The sequence below is a fragment of the Electrona antarctica genome (assembly GCF_951216825.1).
Source record: "Electrona antarctica genome assembly, contig: scaffold_218, whole genome shotgun sequence".
NCBI lineage: Eukaryota > Metazoa > Chordata > Actinopteri > Myctophiformes > Myctophidae > Electrona > Electrona antarctica.
Genome location: NW_027638286.1, coordinates 129,456 through 152,592, shown reverse-complemented (window position 1 = coordinate 152,592; position 23,137 = coordinate 129,456). Strand labels below are relative to the sequence as shown.

General features: G+C 45.6%; 1 protein-coding gene across 1 annotated transcript in view; it reads left to right on the top strand.

Annotated features, from left to right (window-relative positions):
• Positions 1-23,137, top strand: part of LOC306918213 (dynein axonemal heavy chain 12-like) — a gene marked incomplete at its 3' end in the record, with an annotated part of 140,907 nt that overhangs the window by 59,864 nt on the left and 57,906 nt on the right. Inside the window, exons 27-44 of the mRNA XM_079531089.1 lie at positions 1,845-2,017; positions 3,200-3,352; positions 5,162-5,401; positions 7,790-7,911; positions 9,863-9,986; positions 10,658-10,777; positions 11,652-11,761; positions 13,186-13,369; positions 14,000-14,140; positions 15,308-15,391; positions 15,746-15,934; positions 16,567-16,686; positions 16,768-16,956; positions 17,579-17,730; positions 18,527-18,665; positions 21,171-21,337; positions 21,714-21,969; positions 22,881-23,045. Of these exons, the coding sequence (XP_079387215.1) occupies positions 1,845-2,017; positions 3,200-3,352; positions 5,162-5,401; positions 7,790-7,911; positions 9,863-9,986; positions 10,658-10,777; positions 11,652-11,761; positions 13,186-13,369; positions 14,000-14,140; positions 15,308-15,391; positions 15,746-15,934; positions 16,567-16,686; positions 16,768-16,956; positions 17,579-17,730; positions 18,527-18,665; positions 21,171-21,337; positions 21,714-21,969; positions 22,881-23,045 (2,828 nt within the window). The remainder of the gene's footprint in view (positions 1-1,844; positions 2,018-3,199; positions 3,353-5,161; positions 5,402-7,789; positions 7,912-9,862; positions 9,987-10,657; positions 10,778-11,651; positions 11,762-13,185; positions 13,370-13,999; positions 14,141-15,307; positions 15,392-15,745; positions 15,935-16,566; positions 16,687-16,767; positions 16,957-17,578; positions 17,731-18,526; positions 18,666-21,170; positions 21,338-21,713; positions 21,970-22,880; positions 23,046-23,137) is intronic.

Here is a 23,137-nt window from a genome sequence, read left to right as displayed (position 1 = left end):
ATCTGGTAATATTCGGGCAACGATTTCTAGGGATTCTTGGGTTTTTCGCCCAGTGGTATGTTCACAAACGTCCTACACAAACATTAAATTCCCATTGACAATTTTATGTCATTGTCTGAGCAAAGAAATAGGCCTAGTGTCTATTTTACGTCATGATGATGTACGATGATAAGAGCACCCCTCACCACACACATTTTCTTACTAGGCTGAGGAATATATCCCACCCTTTTCACATTGGCCTGTTATAGCGCCACCAACAGGTTGATTTTTGCAAAACACATTTTTGGAACAAAATGCCTCAAATCATCCAATTGCCATCAAAGGCAAACATGTTTATATTACTCCTAAACATTTTGCCAAACATCTCACACAGTCCTATCCTCCTGGTGGAGACCTGTGCCCAGAAGGGCACTTTTTCTAGTTAGAGATAATTTTGTCTGAGGTTTAAGACAAGCTCATAACTTTAACTTTAATGTTTATGAGCTTGTTGGCCGGGTATTTTCCCACCACGGGTCCTGGTGTAAGCTTTTTTTTAATGATGGCTCTCGGATCTCGGTACAATTTCGCGGACCTCGCTCAGACAAATCATTACAAATGTACATGCACCACAATGGGGACCGGTTCACTAGAATCGGGGACGACGACGACAATGTAGCATTAATAAAATAAACGGGACAGGACAGCAGGACAGCGCCCGTGCCATGCGAAGGTTTGTGGTGTTGCTGCGGGATGTTTTGACTGTCGCTGTACCATGACAGGTCTTGCACAAAACTCTCTTGTTGGTCGTCTGTAACGTCAAAACCAAAATAATGCCATATCCCCGAAGTGCCTGATCTCTTTGGGATTAAATTGTGCGGATTTAAGAAAGTTTATTCGGGCTCCGCAGACGCTATCTGCTCCTCAGCTGCTGCTGACTTCTAGCATGGTAGCATTAGCATCAACGCACTGAACACAGAGCAGAGTAGACGTAAATGATGACTTTGTTTTGGGCACTGCGCGAGCAGGGACACTGCGCGAGCAGGGACACTTCTGATTGGTTAGAATAGAGAGCACAGTATAGCCGTGTTGTAAATACTGGATCAGACGCGCTCCGGGTTGATTTTTTTTAATCGCAGCCTTTGCGATTTGCTAATCGCGTGGTTTCAAATCGCAATTTCGGTTTGAAAACGATGAATCGTTCAGCCTTATGTCGAACCCACATTGGGTGGGCAGGACGCACGTTTGGGTGGGCTATGCCCACCCCTGCCCCCCCCCCTAGAACCGGCCCTGTATATGATTGATAATATACCACACCTGCATTTCCCGTCAGTCGTTCGGTCGGTCGGTCACACCTCCATATATGGTCACACCTCGTGACATCAAGCCTCCATATATGGTCACGCCTCGTGACATCACGCCTCCATATATGGTCACGCCTCGTGACATCACGCCTCCATATATGGCCGTCTCCATATATGAAGATCACGACACTGACCATCAAACCCTGGATAGCCATACATGGAGAAGACTGGATCATCACCTAGATCTGCATATATGGAGCCGGCCAGCAACTCTACATCTGACCTCAAACCCTTAGATCTCCATATATGGAGCTGACCTGTTCTGACATCTTCGACAGTTTTCTGAAAAAGCTATGTTTCTATGTCAGTCGTTCTTTGATTTTTCAAAAATAGCAGACCTACAAGCTCGTAGAGCGCCACTCGGTGGCACGCTATGAGCTTGTAGACCTGCTATTTTTCAATAGCTAAAGCATAACATAATGCTAACACCAAAAGGGGTTCCCGCCCAAAATGGGTTAAAGTGAAATAAAAAATGGTAATATACAGTAATTATCCACTTTTCAGGTGTTTCGCACGAATCTGACTTCCAGTGGCTAGCTCAGCTCCGTTACTACTGGACCGATGAAAATGTGCGGGTGCGCATCATCAACTGCGACGTCAAGTACGCCTACGAGTATCTGGGCAACTCCACCCGGCTGGTCATCACCCCGCTCACTGACCGCTGCTACCGAACCCTGGTCTGTCTGTCTGTCTGTCTGTCTGTCTGTCTGTCTGTCTGTCTGTCTGTCTGTCTGTCTGTCTGTCTGTCTGTCTGTCTGTCTGTCTGTCTGTGTCTCTGTGTCTCTGTTTCTGTCTGTGCTACCGAACCCTGGTAAGTCCCACGCTGGGAAAGACCTGCGCTGTAGAGTGCATTGGTGGAATTTGGCGGAAGAAGGGGGATTTTGGCGGAAGTACCGCTCAAGGAAATGACGTGGACACTTTACAAATCTGTGCAATCTCCGTGCATGAAACAAGTATTGCGATTGGTCGGAAAATATCGTATCCGGGGGATACGATATTCGTAAGATGAGTAAGGCTGGGACTGAGGCCTCTACCTCTCAACTCGAGCAGGAACCCGATCTCACCCAAACACAGTGAAATATCACGGATTGGCAATTCCGTACAAACTCTACTAGAAAAAACCCTAAACCCTACATATTACACTACTACTGTACTGTTTTGACCACGACGGAGGTGTGGCTTTCACCCCATTATCTCAGTTGGGTCAAATGCCCTAACCAAAACATTATTCGCAACGGCAACTCGCTCACTTTGTGACTCGCTCAGTGGTGGCTCCCGTTGCTCAAGTTCCCTTGAGACGCTAGTCTAACACTATAGGGCAGTTAATGGAGAGCATTTCAGTGTAATATGTATGGATTTGGGGATTTTCTAGTAGTGTATGTACGGAATTGCCAATGCGTGTTATTTCACCGTGATTCGGGTGAGATCGGGTTGCGAGCGCAGTCCGACGACTTCAAACCTTTCTAGAGGGGGACTAGAGGGGCATTCACACCCGACGAGGGTCGCCCAAGTCAGACACATACATTATACACCAATTGATTTCTACCGGACAAAAGTTCAGCATACCTTAATACAATTGTCACACCTGTGTGAACTTAAGTGAGGGGCGCTGTTATCATCCTACAAACACATGACGTAACATGTCTATTTGCTCAGACACTATGGCGTAAGAAAAGACAAAAATAGACACTAAGTCGATTTGCTAAGACACTATGACGTAAAATTATCTATTAATTGTCAATGGGAATTTAATGTTTGTGTGGGACATAAATCTACACTAATAGCTGAATATAGGAGGGGCTAGCTAGCGCCCCTCAATAATGCCTGGTCATCATCATCTTGCTCGTCCTCTGTCTCAGATCGGAGCGTTCTACCTGAGTCTGGGGGGAGCGCCTGAGGGTCCGGCCGGGACAGGGAAGACGGAGACCACCAAGGATCTGGCCAAAGCCCTGGCCGTGCAGTGTGTGGTCTTCAACTGCTCTGATGGACTCAACTATCTGGCAATGGGGAAGGTGATTTATGTACTATTCTGTTGTGCAATTTAGTTATAGTTTCTTACTGTAAAGCGGTGGTTTTCTCAGACCCAAAACTTTGAATATGTTGTTGTGGTTTGGATAATGCAATATCCATACAATTCCATGCTGTATTGGTGTTGGTACCATAGGAGAGATAACAGGCCAAACGTTGATCAAAATAACAATTCTTCTACACTCTCTAATTGTGTAGACTTCTTGTAAATTAAGTAGCCAATTAATGCAGGTATTTAACAATAATCTAACTCTTGAGAGTGTAAACTGGTCCATTGGGTTTTATTTTACACTCTCAAGATCTAATACGGGTCCATTTTGTTAGCAACTCTCCATCATTTAGCTGGGGACCACCTGGCTGGAACCCCCTCCTGGAGGGGTTAGGTTATAGCTTCTGGAATAGGTGCAGGTTCCCAATTTCTAAAAGCTCAGAAAACAGGTCTTGCAATCTCACCATTGTTTAACACATTGAGAGCCCACGCAAAACTGCCAAAAAATCACTTTCACCTAGAAAATCCATTCACATTTTTTATAATTCAGCTGACTGTGGAGACACATGCTGGAACTTTTTACTTTGAAATGTTTTATAGTTTCTGAGTTATTTAATTTAAACGCCAAATGCATTCTCAATGGCGAAAACACAAACTTTGGCACCACGTATAAAAAAAAAAAATCATTGTTTTGATTTTTTTGATTTTTTTTAATAAAAAAAATATATATATATATTTTTTTTTTCAAAGACGTCCACAGACGTCTTGGGCTCTGCCCGTGCGGTAATACCAAAGACGTCCACAGATGTCTTGGGCACAAAATGTGTTTAAATGCACTCCCAGACCAACCACACCAAACCATGCCTTAAACATTAGCCAATCTTTATCCTAATGCCCTGACTTTTTATTTTATTAATTGGTTAACCTTTTCACAGTATAACCATCTTTTAATTAATTAATGCATTCTTCCAAAACCAGTGTTTTTCCTAATGAAATCCATTCTTTTGAACTAATTGTAGTGGAGTAATAATACAATACTTGTCTCTGCGATGTTGTAGTAGAAGTAAAAGTATTAATATTGGAAATTCTCCAGTAAAGTAAAAGTACCTCAAAATTGCACTTAACTACAGTACTTAAAGATGGAATGCCATGATTCATTATAGTAATGTTAACTCCATAGACGCATACAAAACAGAAAAAGTACAACAACCCATTCTGAATGGGAACCTCTTTTGGTGTTTTAAGCATTATGTTACACTTTAGCTATTGAAAAATAGCAGATCTACAAGCTCGGAGCTTGTAGATCTGCTATTTTTGAAAATTATTGAAAATGTGGCGCAAATCATTGAATATATATTCTTTCAGAGCGAACGTTTTTAACTCAAATATTTGCTTCTGGGGCCTGGACGGTTAGCTCAACCGTCTGGGCACCTAGGCTGCCAAGCCAGCCGGACAGCGTGCCGCGGGTTCGACTCCAGAGCCTGACGGCCTTTGCCGCGTGTCACTCCCCATCTCTCTTTCCCTTTCCTGTCTGACTACTGTTCCCTATCAATAAAGGCATAAAAAAGCCCCAAAACAAATCTTTTAAAAATATATATATATATTTGCTTCTGGAGGTCCCTGGAACATAATATGACATGAAAAAGGTAGAGCACCACTGACATAGAAACATATATTTTTCAGAAAACTTGGATTAGTAACTAAGTAAATGTACTTAGTTACTTTCCACCAACACATTGAGACTGCAAATGAGTTTGGGCTTATTGACATGTTGCCTGCGTGTCTCTCTCTCATCTCATGGCAGTTCTTCAAAGGCCTGGCGTCATCGGGTGCGTGGGCGTGCTTCGACGAGTTCAACCGCATCGAGCTGGAGGTGCTGTCGGTGGTGGCGCAGCAGGTGCTGTGCATCCAGAGAGCCGTGGAGAACAAGATGGAGTACTTTGACTTCGAAGGCACCAGGCTGAGGCTCAACCCAAACTGCTTCGTGTCCATCACCATGAACCCTGGCTACGCCGGACGCTCCGAGCTGCCGGACAACCTCAAGGTCTCCTTCTGCTTTCTTCTTGGACCAGCAGTTTAGCCCACACTGCGCTTATAGAGCGTCGCAGTCCCGCCCCCTACCCTGGACCAGGAAATGAATCCCAATGCATTTTTCCCATAGACATTTCTATTAGTATTTATTTAAAGACGGTTACGCCACGGACAAAGCCAACTCGAGTCGTGACAACTCATGACAACACAAACAATATTTTGGACCAAACAAATAATTACAAAGAAGAAAAACAACAAAAAAAGTGTTGTAACCTGCCGTTTTTTTCTTCTTTCTAATTATTTGTTCGGCCCAATTTTTTTTGTTTGTTGTCATGATTTGTCACGACTCCAGTTGGCTTTGTCCGCGGCGTAAACATCTTTAAATAAATACTTTCTGAAATGTCTATGAGGAAAATGAACGGAGAATCATTTCCTGGTCCATGGTAGGGGGCGGGACTGCGACGCTCTATAGGACTGGCCACATTTTAGCTGACGATGCAAATAATTGCGATTAATTAATTGCGGTTTAAAATATTCCTAAAAAAACTATATAAATAATGGAGCTGGGAACTTCTCCTTTGGTCCAGCCATTCCTGGGACATGTGAGAATGGTCCCATACACCAGGGGTTCTCAACGTTTTTGGCCGAGGACCCCCGGAAATGCTTTGGCAATGTCTCGGGACCCCCGCCCGCCCCCTCCCGACCCCCAATATAAATTGACTGCTACAATAACCTTAATAATAGAGACAATACACCATAAATAAATACTGAAACCAGATATAATCATTAGGGAAGGTGTATGCATGTACTATGTGTACTATATGTAAACTCTTCATTTCCATTTTCCAGCCATTCAGTTGCAAAAAAAAAGTTGTCGACCCCCCCCCCCGAGGGGTCGCGACCCACGGATTGAGAACCCCTGCCATACACGCACAATGGGCCCAAACAAAAAAAGTCCATTGTGAGTGTATGGGATTTTTCTCTATCAATATATAACTAAACACGGGTGAGATTCACCCGAACACCTGCCTGTAGAAAAAAACAGGGACGTGTGCACTGTGCAGGGAAACAAACCTACCTTCTATGATGTCACTGAGCACCATGACGGTACTGAAAGACCCGCACTCACCTCAGACATCAGCAACATTATGAAAATCACAAAAATATAATTGTCCGGGTGAAAATCACCTGTGTTTATAGTGTCTGACGTTTCGCCTGCAGGTGTTGTTCAGGAGGGTGGCCATGATGGTTCCTAACTACACCTGTGTCCCTGCATACAGGTGTTGTTCAGGAGGGTGGCCATGATGGTTCCTAACTACACCTGTGTCCCTGCATGCAGGTGTTGTTCAGGAGTGTGACCATGCTGGTTCCTAACTACACCTGTGTCCCTGCATGCAGGTGTTGTTCAGGAGGGTGGCCATGACGGTTCCTAACTACACCTGTGTCCCTGCATGCAGGTGTTGTTCAGGAGGGTGGCCATGACGGTTCCTAACTACACCTGTGTCCCTGCATGCAGGTGTTGTTCAGGAGGGTGGCCATGATGGGTCCTAACTACACCTGTGTCCCTGCATGCAGGTGTTGTTCAGGAGGGTGGCCATGATGGGTCCTAACTACACCTGTGTCCCTGCATGCAGGTGTTGTTCAGGAGGGTGGCCATGATGGTTCCTAACTACACCTGTGTCCCTGCATGCAGGTGTTGTTCAGGAGGGTGGCCATGACGGTTCCTAACTACACCTGTGTCCCTGCATGCAGGTGTTGTTCAGGAGGGTGGCCATGATGGGTCCTAACTACACCTGTGTCCCAGCATGCAGGTGTTGTTCAGGAGGGTGGCCATGACGGTTCCTAACTACACCTGTGTCCCTGCATGCAGGTGTTGTTCAGGAGGGTGGCCATGATGGGTCCTAACTACACCTGTGTCCCTGCATGCAGGTGTTGTTCAGGAGGGTGGCCATGACGGTTCCTAACTACACCTGTGTCCCTGCATGCAGGTGTTGTTCAGGAGGGTGGCCATGATGGGTCCTAACTACACCTGTGTCCCAGCATGCAGGTGTTGTTCAGGAGGGTGGCCATGATGGGTCCTAACTACACCTGTGTCCCTGCATGCAGGTGTTGTTCAGGAGGGTGGCCATGACGGTTCCTAACTACACCTGTGTCCCTGCATGCAGGTGTTGTTCAGGAGGGTGGCCATGATGGTTCCTAACTACACCTGTGTCCCTGCAGGCAGGTGTTGTTCAGAACGGTGGCCATGATGGTTCCTAACTACACCTGTGTCCCTGCATACAGGTGTTGTTCAGAACGGTGGCCATGATGGTTCCTAACTACACCTGTGTCCCTGCATCCAGGTGTTGTTCAGAACGGTAGCCATGATGGTTCCTAACTACACCTGTGTCCCTGCATTCAGGTGTTGTTCAGAACGGTAGCCATGATGGTTCCTAACTACGTGCTGATCGCAGAGATCTCTCTGTACTCCTATGGCTTCCTGAATGCCAAGCCGCTGGCGGTGAAGATCGTGATGACCTACAGGTAGGGTGACCCAGAGCCTTAGAGATAGACAGAGTTACGAAAACTCTGTTCACTTCATGGGGCCAGTCCAATGGCGGCTCTCCTACATAGACTTCTATTGGGCATGGGGACAACCAACTGGGACAAGTCCTGGACCGGAAGTAGGCAGAAATGCATTGGACTCAGGCAACAGCCCAGCTTTAATGATCTTAAATCCCTTTATTTTAGATTGTTTTGTAGTAATCGTACAACATAAACATTAAAGAGACTTTAGTTGTTACTGTACAATACTTTAAAACAGTTGTCATGTTGCACACATGCTTAAAATAGCTCTTATTTGCGCCTCCAGCTCAAAGCTCAAAGCTCCAACTCCAGCTTGTCTCAGTTCAGGCCGCATGAACAGTGCTTGAGCGCTCGGTTTCTGCCCCCTCTATATCGTAACTCTTCTATTAGATGGCTCTGGGTGGGGTTACCTAACCAGATGTCCCCCTTTGTGTGGTGACAGTCCCTGGTTTTTGCAAGACTTTTCCAGGTGTCCCACAAATTGTAGCCTGGCCCAGCCGTGCAGCGTGCTTTCTGGTCTAGAGGGGTGCATGGGCGCGCATGAAGCAAGCGCTGGAGAATATTGGTTCCCCTCCGCCCCTCCCCTCCCTGGTAGAAAACAGCGGAGAAAACTGAAGGCCTATTCATAGTCTGGATTTGAAGTGGTGAGGTGACCACCGCTCCGGTGGTGAGGTGACCACCGCTCCGGTGGTGAGGTGACCACCGCTCCGGTGGTGAGGTGACCACCGCTCCGGTGGTGAGGTGACCACCGCTCCGGTGGTGAGGTGACCACCGCTCCGGTGGTGAGGTGACCACCGGAGCTGTAATAACGCGGAGCGGTGGTGAGTAAAACCGAGAAAAGGGCTGCAGCGCTGGTTTGCTCTTCACCGCGGCTCAGTGACGTCATGTTGTAGTTTTGGGTGAAGCGGTGGTCACCTCACCACCGAAAATCCAGACTATGAATAACGCTTAACGTCACCATTATTTCGAGCGACGCCACCCTCTGCACTGTAGTTCACTTCCACTCCTAGACCAGGAAATGTATCTCGTTCCCCGAGGCTTTCATTTTTTTTTTGAGCCGATGCAAACGAAAATAAAAGCCTGGGTACCGAGGCTACACAAATTGAGTCCCACATTGTGAATGAGACAGTGGCAGGCATTAGTGTTCAAATGCCTTATAGTTAGTCCCCTAATAGTTGGCTTTCTGTTCTCTCATTGTCCCTTTTCCTGCAAGATGTGTCCGCCAACCCATTTAGACCTGGTGCTACCTATACGTTGTTTTACCTTTAATGCCGGCTGCGCTCTGTGATCATACAGTATTTGTGATGACGGCTATGGCTGTTTTTAATAACTGGCATTAAAGTACCACTTCACCACTTTTCAACATCTCTTCATATAATTGGTCCTCACTAATGTTCATGATAAAACACCACCATTTTTTCCTACTCAGTCTGTGTCTCATAGGAGGGCTTTGGGCAGTTCGGACACCCGTCCACCAGTGACATCATCATTAGGCAGATTTTTTTTTAAACAAGATTTGTTTTAAAATATATTTAGATTGTATTATCGTGAGAACGATGGCTTCAACTTTTGCATTGCAACTTTTCAGGAAAAGAAAGCCTGCTGTTTCTATTAGCTTGGATTCACCATCGATGATGTCACTGGTGGACGGGTTTCTGAACTGCCCCCAGCCTTCCTATGAGACACAGACTGAGTAGAAACAAATTGTGGTATTTTATCATGAACATTAGTGAGGACCAATTATAGGAAGAGAAGTTGAAAAGTGGTGAAGTGGTCCTTTAAGCTACTGAATTGGACCATGGCCCCCCTTCCAAAATGAAACGTATGCATGGTGATGGAGAGCATGTGGAAAACAAATTACGCTTTTGTCAGTCCTGTCCACAAATTTTTTTTCTCCCTCGTTATACAGGCTGTGCTCGGAGCAGCTGTCCTCTCAGTTCCACTACGACTATGGCATGAGGGCCGTCAAGGCCGTGCTGGTGGCGGCCGGGAACCTCAAGCTCAAGTTCCCCCACCAGAACGAAGATATCTTGGTACGGTGTTGATTTTTAATACGTTTTCTGAAAAACCCATGTTTCTGTGTCAGTGGTGGTCAGCCTTTTTCACTTCAACACCAAAAGGGGTTCCCACCCAAAATGGTTTAATACATTTTCATTCAGTTGTAGTTTTAAAATATCATAAGATTTTCGTCGACTAAAATGTACAGCTGATTTTGTTGACTAAAGTGTATTGTGGCGGTGCCATGATGGCGTCGCAATGCCCGATTCTACACTTGGTTGCATGCTGAAAATAACAGATCTACAAGTTCCCAACTTGTAGATCACGTTGTGAACCTGTAGATCTGCTATATTTCAGAGTGCAACACCCGAGCGCAACCAACCGTACAATGACTTACAGGTCTTTTAGTCTCGACCTTCTCCACTAGTCCCTCGATCCCTAACATTTTAGTCTAGTTTTTATTTGTTGACGAAATTGTCAATAGCCTATATTTTGTCTTAGTTTTAGTTATCATATCTTTTGTTTTTACTTGATGGCTTGGATGGCGTTAACGACACCCTAACTCTAACCCTAACGACAGATTTTTACAAAGCGACAAACTATGCTGTGACCTTTGCATCTTTGCATCTTTTGCACCTGCCCGTGGTGTAAGTGCAGCATATCTGTCTGTGATGTCGCCTCACGTTTACTCTCCTGACCACCACAGGTGCTGAGGTCAATCAAAGACGTGAACGAGCCCAAGTTCCTCTCCCACGACATTCCGCTGTTCAACGGGATCACCAGCGATCTGTTTCCTGACATCTCCCTTCCGGCGGCCGATTATAAGGTTTGTTTATTATACTAGTCCTTACCCGTTCTGAATATATGAACAGCAAATGATGTTCAGTGTGGTGTCGAAACAGCGTGTGTGTTCACGTTAACACCTTGAGGGCTCGGGCCTATTTAATCCATTAATAAAATGTGCCCATCGTTTATAGCGCCCGGACCACTTTTACCGGCGGACCGGAAGTTGTTGTGAATGTCTGTGTAGCAGCTAACAATAGCCACACCTAGAGTCGATCGACAGCAACTGGAGGTAAGAATAAATCTATCGCGACTAGCGACTGGACCGCGGAGCGCCGTCTAACACAGGATCTTTTTTCATAATTAGACGGGATGATTTAGATCGCGAGTTATGAACGTTTTAAGATTTTCGTTGTCGTCCGCTAAACAGGCAGGGCACATTTTCGATGACGTGTCACTGTTGTGCAACACCGAGGATTGGGCAACAAGCGCTCCTAGGCTGTGGAGCGATGTGACCGGTTTTGATATCATTAATCTCCGTCGCTTTTATCAATCTCCGTCTCGGGCAACTGACCGTGCACTTGAACTTGACGGTGATCTCCGTCTTGCGCCTCCAAGGTGTTAACATGCCCCGTCCGAGTTGTTTACCCCGTGTGGGTCTGTTACGCGGAAAAGTGTCCCAACATGCATTTCACTGGTGACCCGGAAGCCGTCCCAACATGCATTTCACTGGTGACCCGGAATAGGACAGACACACAGCGATCGGTGAATTTAGTAATGATACATTTCACTTGGTGCATTAACACAATGCCATGTGTGTAGTTAACACAATGCCATGTGTGTAGTTAACACAATGCCTGTGTAGTTACACACTGCACGTTCTCATGGGTTGCACCGTTGTTCCTTGTTGTGTGCAGCTGTTTCTGGAGGCTGCTGTGGAGTGCTGTGAACAGAGCAACATACAGCCAACACAGGTGTTCCTAGAGAAGATGATCCAGACGTATGAGATGATGATAGTCAGACACGGGTATGCTATACGCACCAAGGTTATAATAGTTAACTAAAACTAACTAAAAAACAAAACTAGAATTAGAAAAACATTTTAGTTAACTGAAACTAAATAAAAAATAAAAATAAATTAAAAAACGATAACTAAACTGAAACTGTATTGTGTGTTCACAAAACTAACTGAAATTATAGAAAAAATACCCTTAGTTATAGTTTTAGTTTTTATAGTTTTAGTTATAGTTTTTTAGTTTAAAAAACTAAACTATAACTAAACTAAAACTAAGCATTTCACCAAAATAAAAACTAAATAAAAACTAGCAAACCCGCTCTTAAAACTAACTGAATTTTAAAAAAAAAGCCAAAACTAACTAAAACTAAACTATAATGAAAAAACCAAAACTATTATAACCTTGATACGTACGGTATCAAACTTTATCAAATCAAATCAAACTGTATTCATAGAGCACGTTTAAAAACAACCGAGATTGACCAACGTTCTTCTGTACAGAGCAGGAGCAAAAACTATGGTAAATGGTAAATGGTGCATTTATATAGCGCCTTTATCCAAGGCGCTTTACATAGATTGTGCATTACATTCACCCATTCACACACACATTCATACACCGATTGCGGCGGAAGCCATGCAAGGTACCAACCAGCACATCGGGAGCAATTTGGGGTTCAGTGTCTTGCCCAAGGACACTTCGACATGTAGCCAGGAGGAGCTGGGATTCGAACCGCCGACCCATGGATCATTGGACGACCTGCTCTACCTCTTGAGCCACCGTCGCCCCAACTATCGAAGCAAGAAACAAAATACTGATTGGCCAGGCCGTTTTGTGGCCGGGCATCAAGTCTGCCTGAGAGTTCCCAGATGGGAGCAGGAGGGGGGAACCCAGTGTACTCTCTGCTGCCCCATCTGGCGGAGTCAGGTTAAAAAAAGTGTAGACATGGGGACAAACTACGGAGCCCCGGATTGGCCATTGCGGAGAGATTTTTTTTTATTATTATTTGTTATCTTGTGATCTCGAATTATTAATTCGAGATCACAAGATAACGAATTTTAAAAAGAAAATCTCTCCGCAATGGCCTATGTATGAACAAAATAAAACAAAACATTGGATGAGCTCAGATGAGATTAACCCATTTTGACCTGAGATCAGATTCTAAGAATCAGATTCTTAGAATCTGATCTTGTAGATCTGCTATTTTTCAATAGCTAAAGCATAACATAATGCTAACACCAAAAGGGGTTCCCGCCCAAAATGGGTTAAAAGCGAATTAAAATAAATGAGGGTTGTGAGAGCTAAATGTTACACTAGGTCGCATGCTGAAAATAGCCAATCTATCTACAAGCTTGTGAGCTTGTAGATTGTAGAATTGCTGTCAAAATCAACACGTAAATTCCCACATGTGATGTGATGGTGTTTTTTGCATGTTCAGGTTCATGCTGGTGGGGGAACCCTTCGCTGGGAAGACCCAAGTCCTCCACGTTCTGGCCGACACTCTGACGCTCATGAACCAGAGAGGACACAACCAGGAGGAGAGGGTCATCTACCGGACTGTCAACCCCAAGGCCATCACCATGGGACAGCTGTTTGGACAGTACGACCCTGTCTCCCATGAGGTGGGACTGAGTGGGAGTCGGACAACATGTATCTGTCCAATAACCTATTCTGGGCGGGAACCCCTTTTTGGTGTTCTAACCCTTCTGGATGGGAACCCCTTTTGGGGTTCTGTACAGTATGTACAGTATTTAAGAAAAAAAAGACGCTGCTACATAAATATTTGAACTTTTTCAGAAAACCTAGGTAGGGCTTTAGAAGGCATTAATTGTCAATGGGATTATAGACCCTGTCTCTCATAAGGTGTGACTGAGTGGGACAACACTAGTGTTGATTTTGACAGCAAATTTGTATTTTATTTTAGTCACAAACGGGTCCAGAGTAGACCCAGTGGAATCGAGGGATGTTTAATTAAGTGAGATTTCCAAGATGGAAAAAAACCCATGGAAAAAACCCATGGAAAAAACCCATGGAAAAACCCATGGAAAAAATCCATGGAAAAAAAACCATGAAAAAATCCATGGAAAAATCCATGGAAAAAACCTATGGAAAAAACCCATGGAAAAAACCCATGGAAAATCGTACATGCATGGATGTTGTAATCCAAATCACTAGTTGTCCCCATTATATTCCCCTCTTCTTCATGTACTTGTTGTTTTCTGCATGTAAGTACAGTGTTATTTCTCTTCCAGTGGGCAGATGGGATCGTGGCCAACACGTTCCGTGAGTTTGCGTCGGCGGACACAGTGGAACGTAAGTGGGTGGTGTTCGACGGACCCATCGACACGCTGTGGATCGAGAGCATGAACACCGTGTTGGACGACAACAAGAAGGTAAATGATGTAGCTCAATGCTACATGTAGCGCTGCGGCAGTTAATGGAAGTCATTGATTTAATCGATATTAAAAAAATATATATTTTAATATAATCCATCCATATTTTGGGCATGCCATGATATACAACGCATCCCAAAGGGACGCATTGTGAACTTGTACATCGGCTGTTTGGGTTTTTTTGTTTGTTTTTTGCAATTTCCACACAACACCGTTGTGTGACTTAAGCTTAAAGGAGCATTCAGTGATTTTGGGTGATTTGGAAAAAAAAACTCTGTCCGTCCCGGTAACAGTGGGGGAACACGCAACAGGCCAACAGCACGCACACCAAGGCCCGCCCCTGCTCGATCAGGGGCGGGTTGGAGGAAGACTGGGCCACCTATAGCCAAAAACAAAAAGGTTTTTTGACCCCAGGGGTGAACTGGGGACAGGGAGGAACTCCTTATATGGTCAGCACACTCTATAGTAGGGAGGATTATCACAACAAAACAAAAAAATAAGTGATATTTGAATTAAGTGAAATCACTGAATATACCTTTAATTGGTTAATTGATTGATTGAATACTTTATTAGTCAGACATGTAAACAGTACAGAGTACAGTCAAACACTTGGTCTAAGTATTGCACCAACAAATCTTGTTTCCATTCGATTAATTGCCACCATTAATTACCACTTTAATGTATTAAAGTGGTTAATTTATGTATTGCTATACTGTTTCTTGAACATTCAATTACATTGAATAAGTTATCCACAGAATGATCTCTCGGTGCAGCCTATACACCACTACAAGGATTTTAGACAGTCGTTGAAGTTTTGCACTTAACCCATTCTGGGCGGGAACCCCTTTTGGTGTTATAAACATTATGTTATAATTTAGCTATTGAAAAATAGCAGATCTACAAGCTCATAGCGCGCCACTCGGTGGCGCGCTATGAACTTGTAGGTCTGCTATTTTTTTTAAATTGTTAAAATGTGCCTCAAATCTTTCAGAAAATTGTCATGATTTAGAAAACATTTTTTTTTAATTTCGACATCAGGCCGGACAACTTTTAAGGAAATGTGAGAAACGCTGCGGTGTGCACTATGCAGTGTGCACTATGCAGTGTGCACTATGCAGTGTGCAGACAGCTTTACTGTACTCCCCTCTGCTCTCCCTCCACACACAGCTGTGCCTGATGAGTGGTGAGATCATTCAGATGTCCAGTCAGATGAGTCTGATCTTTGAAGCCATGGATCTGTCGCAGGCCTCAGTAAGTCAAGCAACGGTTAATCCAACAACACCACAAAGCAACCAAATATAAAATGACTTGTCTTTAAGTTCTACTGGATCAATTTATTCACATTAGTCCCTCCCTTGCATTTTAGACTAGTCTAGCTTAGTTTTTATTTAGTGTTTTATTTAATTTCCGCTGAAAATGCTAGTCAACAAACATTTTTCGTCATAGTTTTAGTCAACACTGATACGAATGTGACACGTTGCATAAAAACGTTTAAATATGGTGACAGAAGGTCATAATGAGAGGGTTGTTTCTACAAAGTGCTGTTTCAGCCCGTTACAGTTAGGTCATATGAGAGGGTTGTTCAACATCAACGTGCTGTTTCAGCCCGCTACAGTGAGCCGCTGTGGGATGATCTACATGGAGCCGTCCCAGCTGGGCTGGGAGCCCTTGGTGACGTCGTGGATGAAGAGGCTGCCAGAGGTCCTCCAGAGCCCAGAGCACCTCTCCCTGCTGTGGGACCTGTTCCACTGGCTGCTGCCCCCCGCGCACGCCATGCTGCGAAAACACTGCAGGGTAAGCTGCCCCGGTATACCCCACAACAGTCCCCCCCCACACACTGCAGGGTAAGCTGCCCCGGTATACCCCACAACAGTCCCCCCCACACACTGCAGGGTAAGCTGCCCCGGTACCCCCACAACAGTCCCCCCACACACACTGCAGGGTAAGCTGCCCCGGTATACCCCACAACAGTCCCCCCCACACACTGCAGGGTAAGCTGCCCCGGTAACCCCCACAACAGTCCCCCCACAGACTGCAGGGTAAGCTGCCCCGGTACCCCCACAACAGTCCCCCCCACACACTGCAGGGTAAGCTGCCCCGGTACCCCCACAACAGTCCCCCACACACACTGCAGGGTAAGCTGCCTCGGTATACCCCACAACAGTCCCCACACACTGCAGGGTAAGCTGCCCCGGGATACCCCACAACAGTCCCCCCACACTGCAGGGTAAGCTGCCCCGGGATACCCCACAACAGTCCCCCCCACACACTGCAGGGTAAGCTGCCCCGGGATACCCCACAACAGTCCCCACAGGATAGGCAGGGTAAGCTGCCCCGGTAACAGTCCCGACTCCCCACACACTGCAGGGTAAGAGCTGAATACCCCTGGTGTATAACGTTGAATAATGGAGATTTGTCCTCGACAGGAAGTGGTTTCGACCAGCGACGGCAACACTGTGGTGTCTCTGTGTCGTCTGTTTGAGATGCTGCTCGCCGAACCTGTGAAGGACGGTACTGGACACCAGAACATACGCACCTGGATCATGGTAATGGACACCAGAATATTACGCTATCAACAGTTTGGATCTGTGGTCACCCTATTGTCATATGTGCCTTCTTCACCGCAGGCGGCCTTTGCGTTCTCTCTGGTGTGGTCGGTGGGAGGAAGCTGCGATGCGGACAGCAGGGAGCGCTTCGATGCCTTCCTCAGGAAGACGCTTTCGGGGAAGACGGAGGGCCACAGCGTCCCTGCCTCTGTGGGCCGATGGGAATGTCCCATGGACCAGAGAGGCCTCGTCTACGACTACTCTTATGAGGTACTATGATGTGACTCTGCATTGTAATCGTTCTAAATGCTTAGACCTGTTGTAACCTATACGTTGCCTTTCAATCCGGTCGTTGCATACTTAATAGTCTTGCGTTGCCAGACTGTCTCCTCTCGCAATTTTCAAATGCTTCCGTCATACAGTCTGGCGGAATATAAAGCGGAAGTGAAGCCTCCTCCCCACTTCCATTTTGTCTTTAACGTCGCACAAATGTATCCTAATATAAATCGAAATCATCTAAGCATACAAAGCTTGCTGCGTAGCAGAAATGGAAATTATGAAATGTAAAGATATTTTTAAATATATTTTCGTGAACGGAAATGCCAGCTTCCTTACTGGGATTTGGGGAGGTGTAGTTCCAGACTCTATATAGCATTCAGAGACTGTGGAATAGTTGTCTGGCTACGCGCGCGAGACTGTATACTGCACATTCAGAAAACTTAGGTTAGGTTTACAAAAACCTCTCCATCCACACGAAAACGTAGCTAAAGTGACGTAATAATGATAGTGCTCCGCAGCAGCAGTCATACCAGACAGACAAAACGCGTTTCGGCGTGCAGGCCTTCGTCAGTGTCAAACCGCAGCAGCTGGTAATGTCTCATCTGTTGTCCAGTTCAAAGGGAAAGGCCAGTGGGTGCACTGGAACGAGGCCATCAAGAACGTCAGTCTGGGACAGCAGAAGACCAAGGTGGAGGACATGATCATTCCCACCATAGACACTGTGCGCTACACCTACATCATGGAGCTCTGCATCCACCATGGAGTGTTAGTATTGACACATCATTATTTTTATCGCCGTGCCTGTAATTAATAATTATACGTGGCATTGTAGAGTTTTCAGCCAATGGGCTGCCATTGAGAAACTACAGATTCCGTTCCAGACGATGGGTTTTATGGGTAAGTCTCCGATTTGGCTTAGAGTTAGCCTAGAGACAAGGCATGAATAAGTGTCTACTAGGTCCCTACTATCGCACCCGTGTGAAGTGAGTGGTGCAACTCCGTGTGGGGGACGAGTTCCAGACCCACAGGACCCACCCAGGGTGCCGGCCCGGTTCCTGCAAGCCGCCCGCGTCCGAAACAGTGGAGAAATGACAGAGTTACCACACACACACACACACACACACACACACACACACACACATTGGGCAGTATTATGCGTGTCTTAAGTACCAGGTCTTATGACTTAACTTAAGACCTGGAGGCGTGATCAATGCCATTTGGATATTCTGAGTGGCCAAACAGCATTGACCATGCCTCCAGGTCTTAAGTTAAGTCATAAGACCTGGGTACTTAAGACACGCAAAATAGGGCCCCTAGAGTTCAATGGAGAAATGGCACCCTGTTCTATTCGGTTCCTTCAAGCTACTGTATACAGTACTGTATGTCGGCAAACCTGATATATCGGTTGGGTTCTGCTACATATTATGAAAAATGATTTCAATGTTTGTCTTTCCACACTATAATTTCTTTCTCTCTCACGTTTAATTTATGCCCACAGTATGTGGCATATCTGTTTAACCACAGACATGTGAAATGTAATGTATTGCTCTACATTTCTTAGGCCTCTGTTGTTTGTGGGTCCAACCGGCACTGGGAAGTCTGTGTATGTGAAGGAGAAGATGATGAACAACCTCGACAGGGAGCGCTATCTGCCATTCTTCATCAACTTCTCAGCCCGCACCAGTGGAAACCAGAGCCAGGTCAGAGGGCTTTTTGTAACACATTCCCTGCGGCAAGGTTATAATAGTTAACTAAAACTAACTAAAAAACGAAAACTAGAATTAAAAAAACATTTTAGTTAACTGAAACTAATAAAAACTAAAAATAAATAAAAAAACGATAACTAAACTGAAACTGTATTGTGTGTCCTCAAAACTAACTGAAATTATAGACAAAATACCCTTAGTTTTAGTTTTTATCAATATTTATATGCCTTTCGTATATTTATAATATAATCCTTTTAAATTCATTAGATTCATTTCCTCATTTCTCCAACAAGTTTTACGGCAGTTTTCAGCACCGTACGGCAGCATGTAGCCACGCTAATCCTAACCCACAAATAAACCAAAGTACGGAAAAAAACTAAACTATAACTAAACTAAAACTAAACTAAAACTAAGCATTTCACCAAAATAAAAACTAAATAAAAACTAGCAAACCCGCTCTAAAAACTAACTAAAACTAACTGAATTAGACAAAAATATGTCAAAACTAACTGAATTATAAAAAAATATGTCAAAACTAACTCAAACTAAACTATAATGAAAAAAACAAAACTATTATAACCTTGCCCTGCGGTTCACACTATTCCCGACTTTTTTCCTAATGTCTCTTCCTGCGGAACACGCTGTTCCTGACTTTTGTTTTATATGATTTATTTGCCGTTTTTTTTATTCTGGGGGGGTTCCTGGAACAACATATTTTCAGATGGGGGTCGACGGCCAATACATTTATTTTTGGGGGTCCTTGACATGAAAATGTTTGAGAACGACTCACATAGAAACATGTGTTTTTCAAGAAAACTGTCAGGATAAAGAAGACATTTGTAGAATCGTCCTCAGGTCTAAATGGGTTAAGACATAACCGGTTTCCGTTGGACCCGGTGACGTCATGCGTTTATATCACGTGACCGGAAAAACAAACACTGACGCTTGATTATCAGGGCTTCTGGGAAATGGAGGCACAATGTAAAGTCTATGGTGCGTAATGGAAGCATCCATTGAGCTCTGTTCCCCGTACAGTAGTTGTTTCGGATCGCGGTGGTGGAATATTGTTGAAATGAAATGAAATGAAATGAAATGAAATGAAATGAAATCTATATTTACCCAGGGTATCTGGGCTAAGCTCAAGAACTTGTTTCCAGCCAGGCCCTGCTCATAGAACACATTTCATCGTAGTGGTTGATGCCTTGTTCAAGGGCATTTCAGCGGTGGTAATTTTAACGTGTCGGACGGCTGGTTCGAACTGGGAACCTTCCGGTATCTAGACCGCGCCGCTATCCGTTCGGCCACCGCTGCCACCGCTGCCACTGTTCGACTCAAACACAAACGATGGAACTATTTTCAGGCAGATTTTCATGAAATGGAGGTACAATCGCGAGGGGGTGATTCCTCAAAGGTTAGTGAAAAACGTTGTCAGGGAAGCGATGTTTATTATCGATTCCCGTGGGAGTCAATGTGTTAATGGCTGCTAGCCATCTGTGACATGGGTCGCATTCACACCAGGATGTTTTACTGCGATTAAAATAAATCCCGCTGCGTATTGTCAGAAACTAAGTGCACTTCATTTGGCAGGTGTGAAGGCTCATTCGAATTCAGGTGTGGATCAAACGAACGCATTCTAGATCACCAAAACCTGGGGGTCTCGCTCTCGCTTCCAAGCGCACCTGAGGGCGGATCACCGCAGCTGTGAATGCAGTCGCTTCAAATATAGGGAATAAATAATGTGGGAACCAAATAATGTGCCATTGTGGGACAAATAAGTTGGTATTTGGCACAAGAGGAGGAGGAAGGAGACTGCATTATTACGCAGCGTAAAGATGTCCCGTGGACAGACGTGGTCTAATGTAGAGATAGAAGCCCTTGGCTTATGGCAATATGGCCAGGCGATCACATTTATCAAATGCTGAAGGTTACACGCGAAAACACAGAAAATAGAGTGAGAGAATGGAGGCGATTGGGTTCCATCGCACATTTGAACAAGTCACCACACAGAACGTACATGGAAAGTGATCATAGGACCTAAAGCAGGTTTCACACAAATTGTATGAATTGCTACGAATGGCACTAGGTGTCACATGGACGGACCGCATCAGAAATGTGGACCTCTATGGGGACCTATAGGGTCACGGACAAAGTCAGAGAGAGAAGGATGAAGCTGGTAGGGCACTGCGTCAGGCACCCAGAACTTGAGGCAAGTAAATTGACTCTACTCTATGGGAGCCAATTAACCCAGGGCAAAGCCAGGAGGGGAAAGAAGTGTACCACCTTATGTAGACGTGCTGCGGCGCGACAGCTTGGCTGACAACACTGAAGAGCTCAAGAACCTGATGTTGGATAGGAAATTGTGGAGGGCAGCGATCCAGGAATCCCAAGTTGGTGTTGGCTACCTCACTCTCGCAGCAACTAACTAACTAATTAATTTCACTTCTCTTTCTTTGCATGTATTGTATTCTGACCTGGGATGCTGCATGGTTGGTCTTCCAGAGCATCATCATGTCCAGGCTGGACAAGAGGAGGAAGGGCGTGTTCGGGCCTCCCGTGGGGAAGAAGTGCGTGATCTTCGTGGACGACATGAACATGCCTGCTCCGGAGAAGTTCGGGGCGCAGCCCCCCATCGAGCTGCTGAGACAGTACCTGGACCATGGACACTGGTAGGTTCACAGCCCCCCATCGAGCTGCTGAGACAGTACCTGGACCATGGACACTGGTAGGTTCACAGCCCCCCATCGAGCTGCTGAGACAGTACCTGGACCATGGACACTGGTAGGTGGACCACAGCAGTGTTGTTTTCGTCGACTGAAACTAAGACGAAAAATGTTCGTCGACTACCTTTTTCCACTGACGAAAACTAAACGGAAACGACATGAAAACTAAGCTATGACTAAAACTAAGACTAAATATACTGACGATTTCGTCAGCAATATAGACTAAAATGTTAGGAAGGGACTAGTGGAGAAGAAATCCATAAGTCATTTTACACTTGGTACACATTTTTCCCTTGACCTCTCCGGTATACCACCGTATCAGGTACGACCTGAAGGACACCTCCAAGGTCACCCTGGTGGACCTGCAGCTGATCGGGGCCATGGGAACTCCCGGGGGTGGGAGGAACGCGGTGACGCCGCGCCTCCTGCGCCACTTCAACGTCTGCAGCGTGGTGGCGTTCAGCGACCACACCATGGTGCACATCTTCTCCAGCATGGTGGACACGTACCTCCGCAACAACCGCTTCCCAGCGGAGTGCCTCGCCGCGGGCAAGAACATCGTGGCCGCCACCATGGAGGTGGGTTCTCAGAAAAAGACACACGAACGATTCTATATGTGACTCTTTTTGATACAGAGACAGTCATGGCGGCAAGACTAAACTGTTCAGGAGAGGCTAGTTGCCACCCTGCCATTCACTTAATTATTGTTTCTGTCAGTGGTGCTCAACCTTTTTCATGTCAAGGACCCCCAGAATTATCTGTATTTGGCCACCGACCCCCATCTGAAAATGTGTTTTTTCAGGGACCCCCCCAGAAGCAAAGATTTGAGTTAAAAACGTTCGCTCTGAAAGAATATATGTTCAAAGATTTGCGACACATTTGCGACTCATCAGATCTATGAGCTTGTAGATCTGCTATTTTTCAATAGCTAAAGTATAACATAATGCTTAAAACACCAAAAGGGGTTCCCGCCAAGAATGGGTCTGGAACTGTCGGACTCGGAGCTTTGGTGTGTCGGAAACTAAAGCCTGTACCCGTTCCCCACCCCTCCAACACTGTTTCTTATCCCAACACAAGGTGTACAAGAAAGCCATGTTGAAGCAGTGCTCCCCACCCCTCCAACACTGTTTCTTATGCCCACACAAGGTGTACAAGAAAGCCATGTTGAAGCTGTACTCCCCACCCCTCCAACACTGTTTCTTATGCCCACACAAGGTGTACAAGAAAGCCATGTTGAAGCTGTACTCCCCACCCCTCCAACACTGTTTCTTATGCCCACACAAGGTGTACAAGAAAGCCATGTTGAAGCAGTGCTCCCCACCCCTCCAACACTGTTTCTTATGCCCACACAAGGTGTACAAGAAAGCCATGTTGAAGCAGTGCTCCCCACCCCTCCAACACTGTTCCTTATCCCCACAGAAGGTGTACAAGAAAGCCATGTTGAAGCTGCTCCCCACCCCTCCAACACTGTTTCTTATGCCCACACAAGGTGTACAAGAAAGCCATGTTGAAGCTGCTCCCCACGCCGGCCAAGTCTCACTACACCTTCAACCTGCGGGACTTCTCGCGGGTCATCCGCGGCTGCCTGCTGCTCAGGAAGCAGTCCCTAGGGGGCGACAACACGCGCACCATGGTCCGCCTGTTCGTCCACGAGGTTTGATTGATTGATTGATTGATTGATTGAATACTTTATTAGTCAGAAATGTAAACAGTACAGAGTACAGTCAAACACTTCTAAGTCTAAAA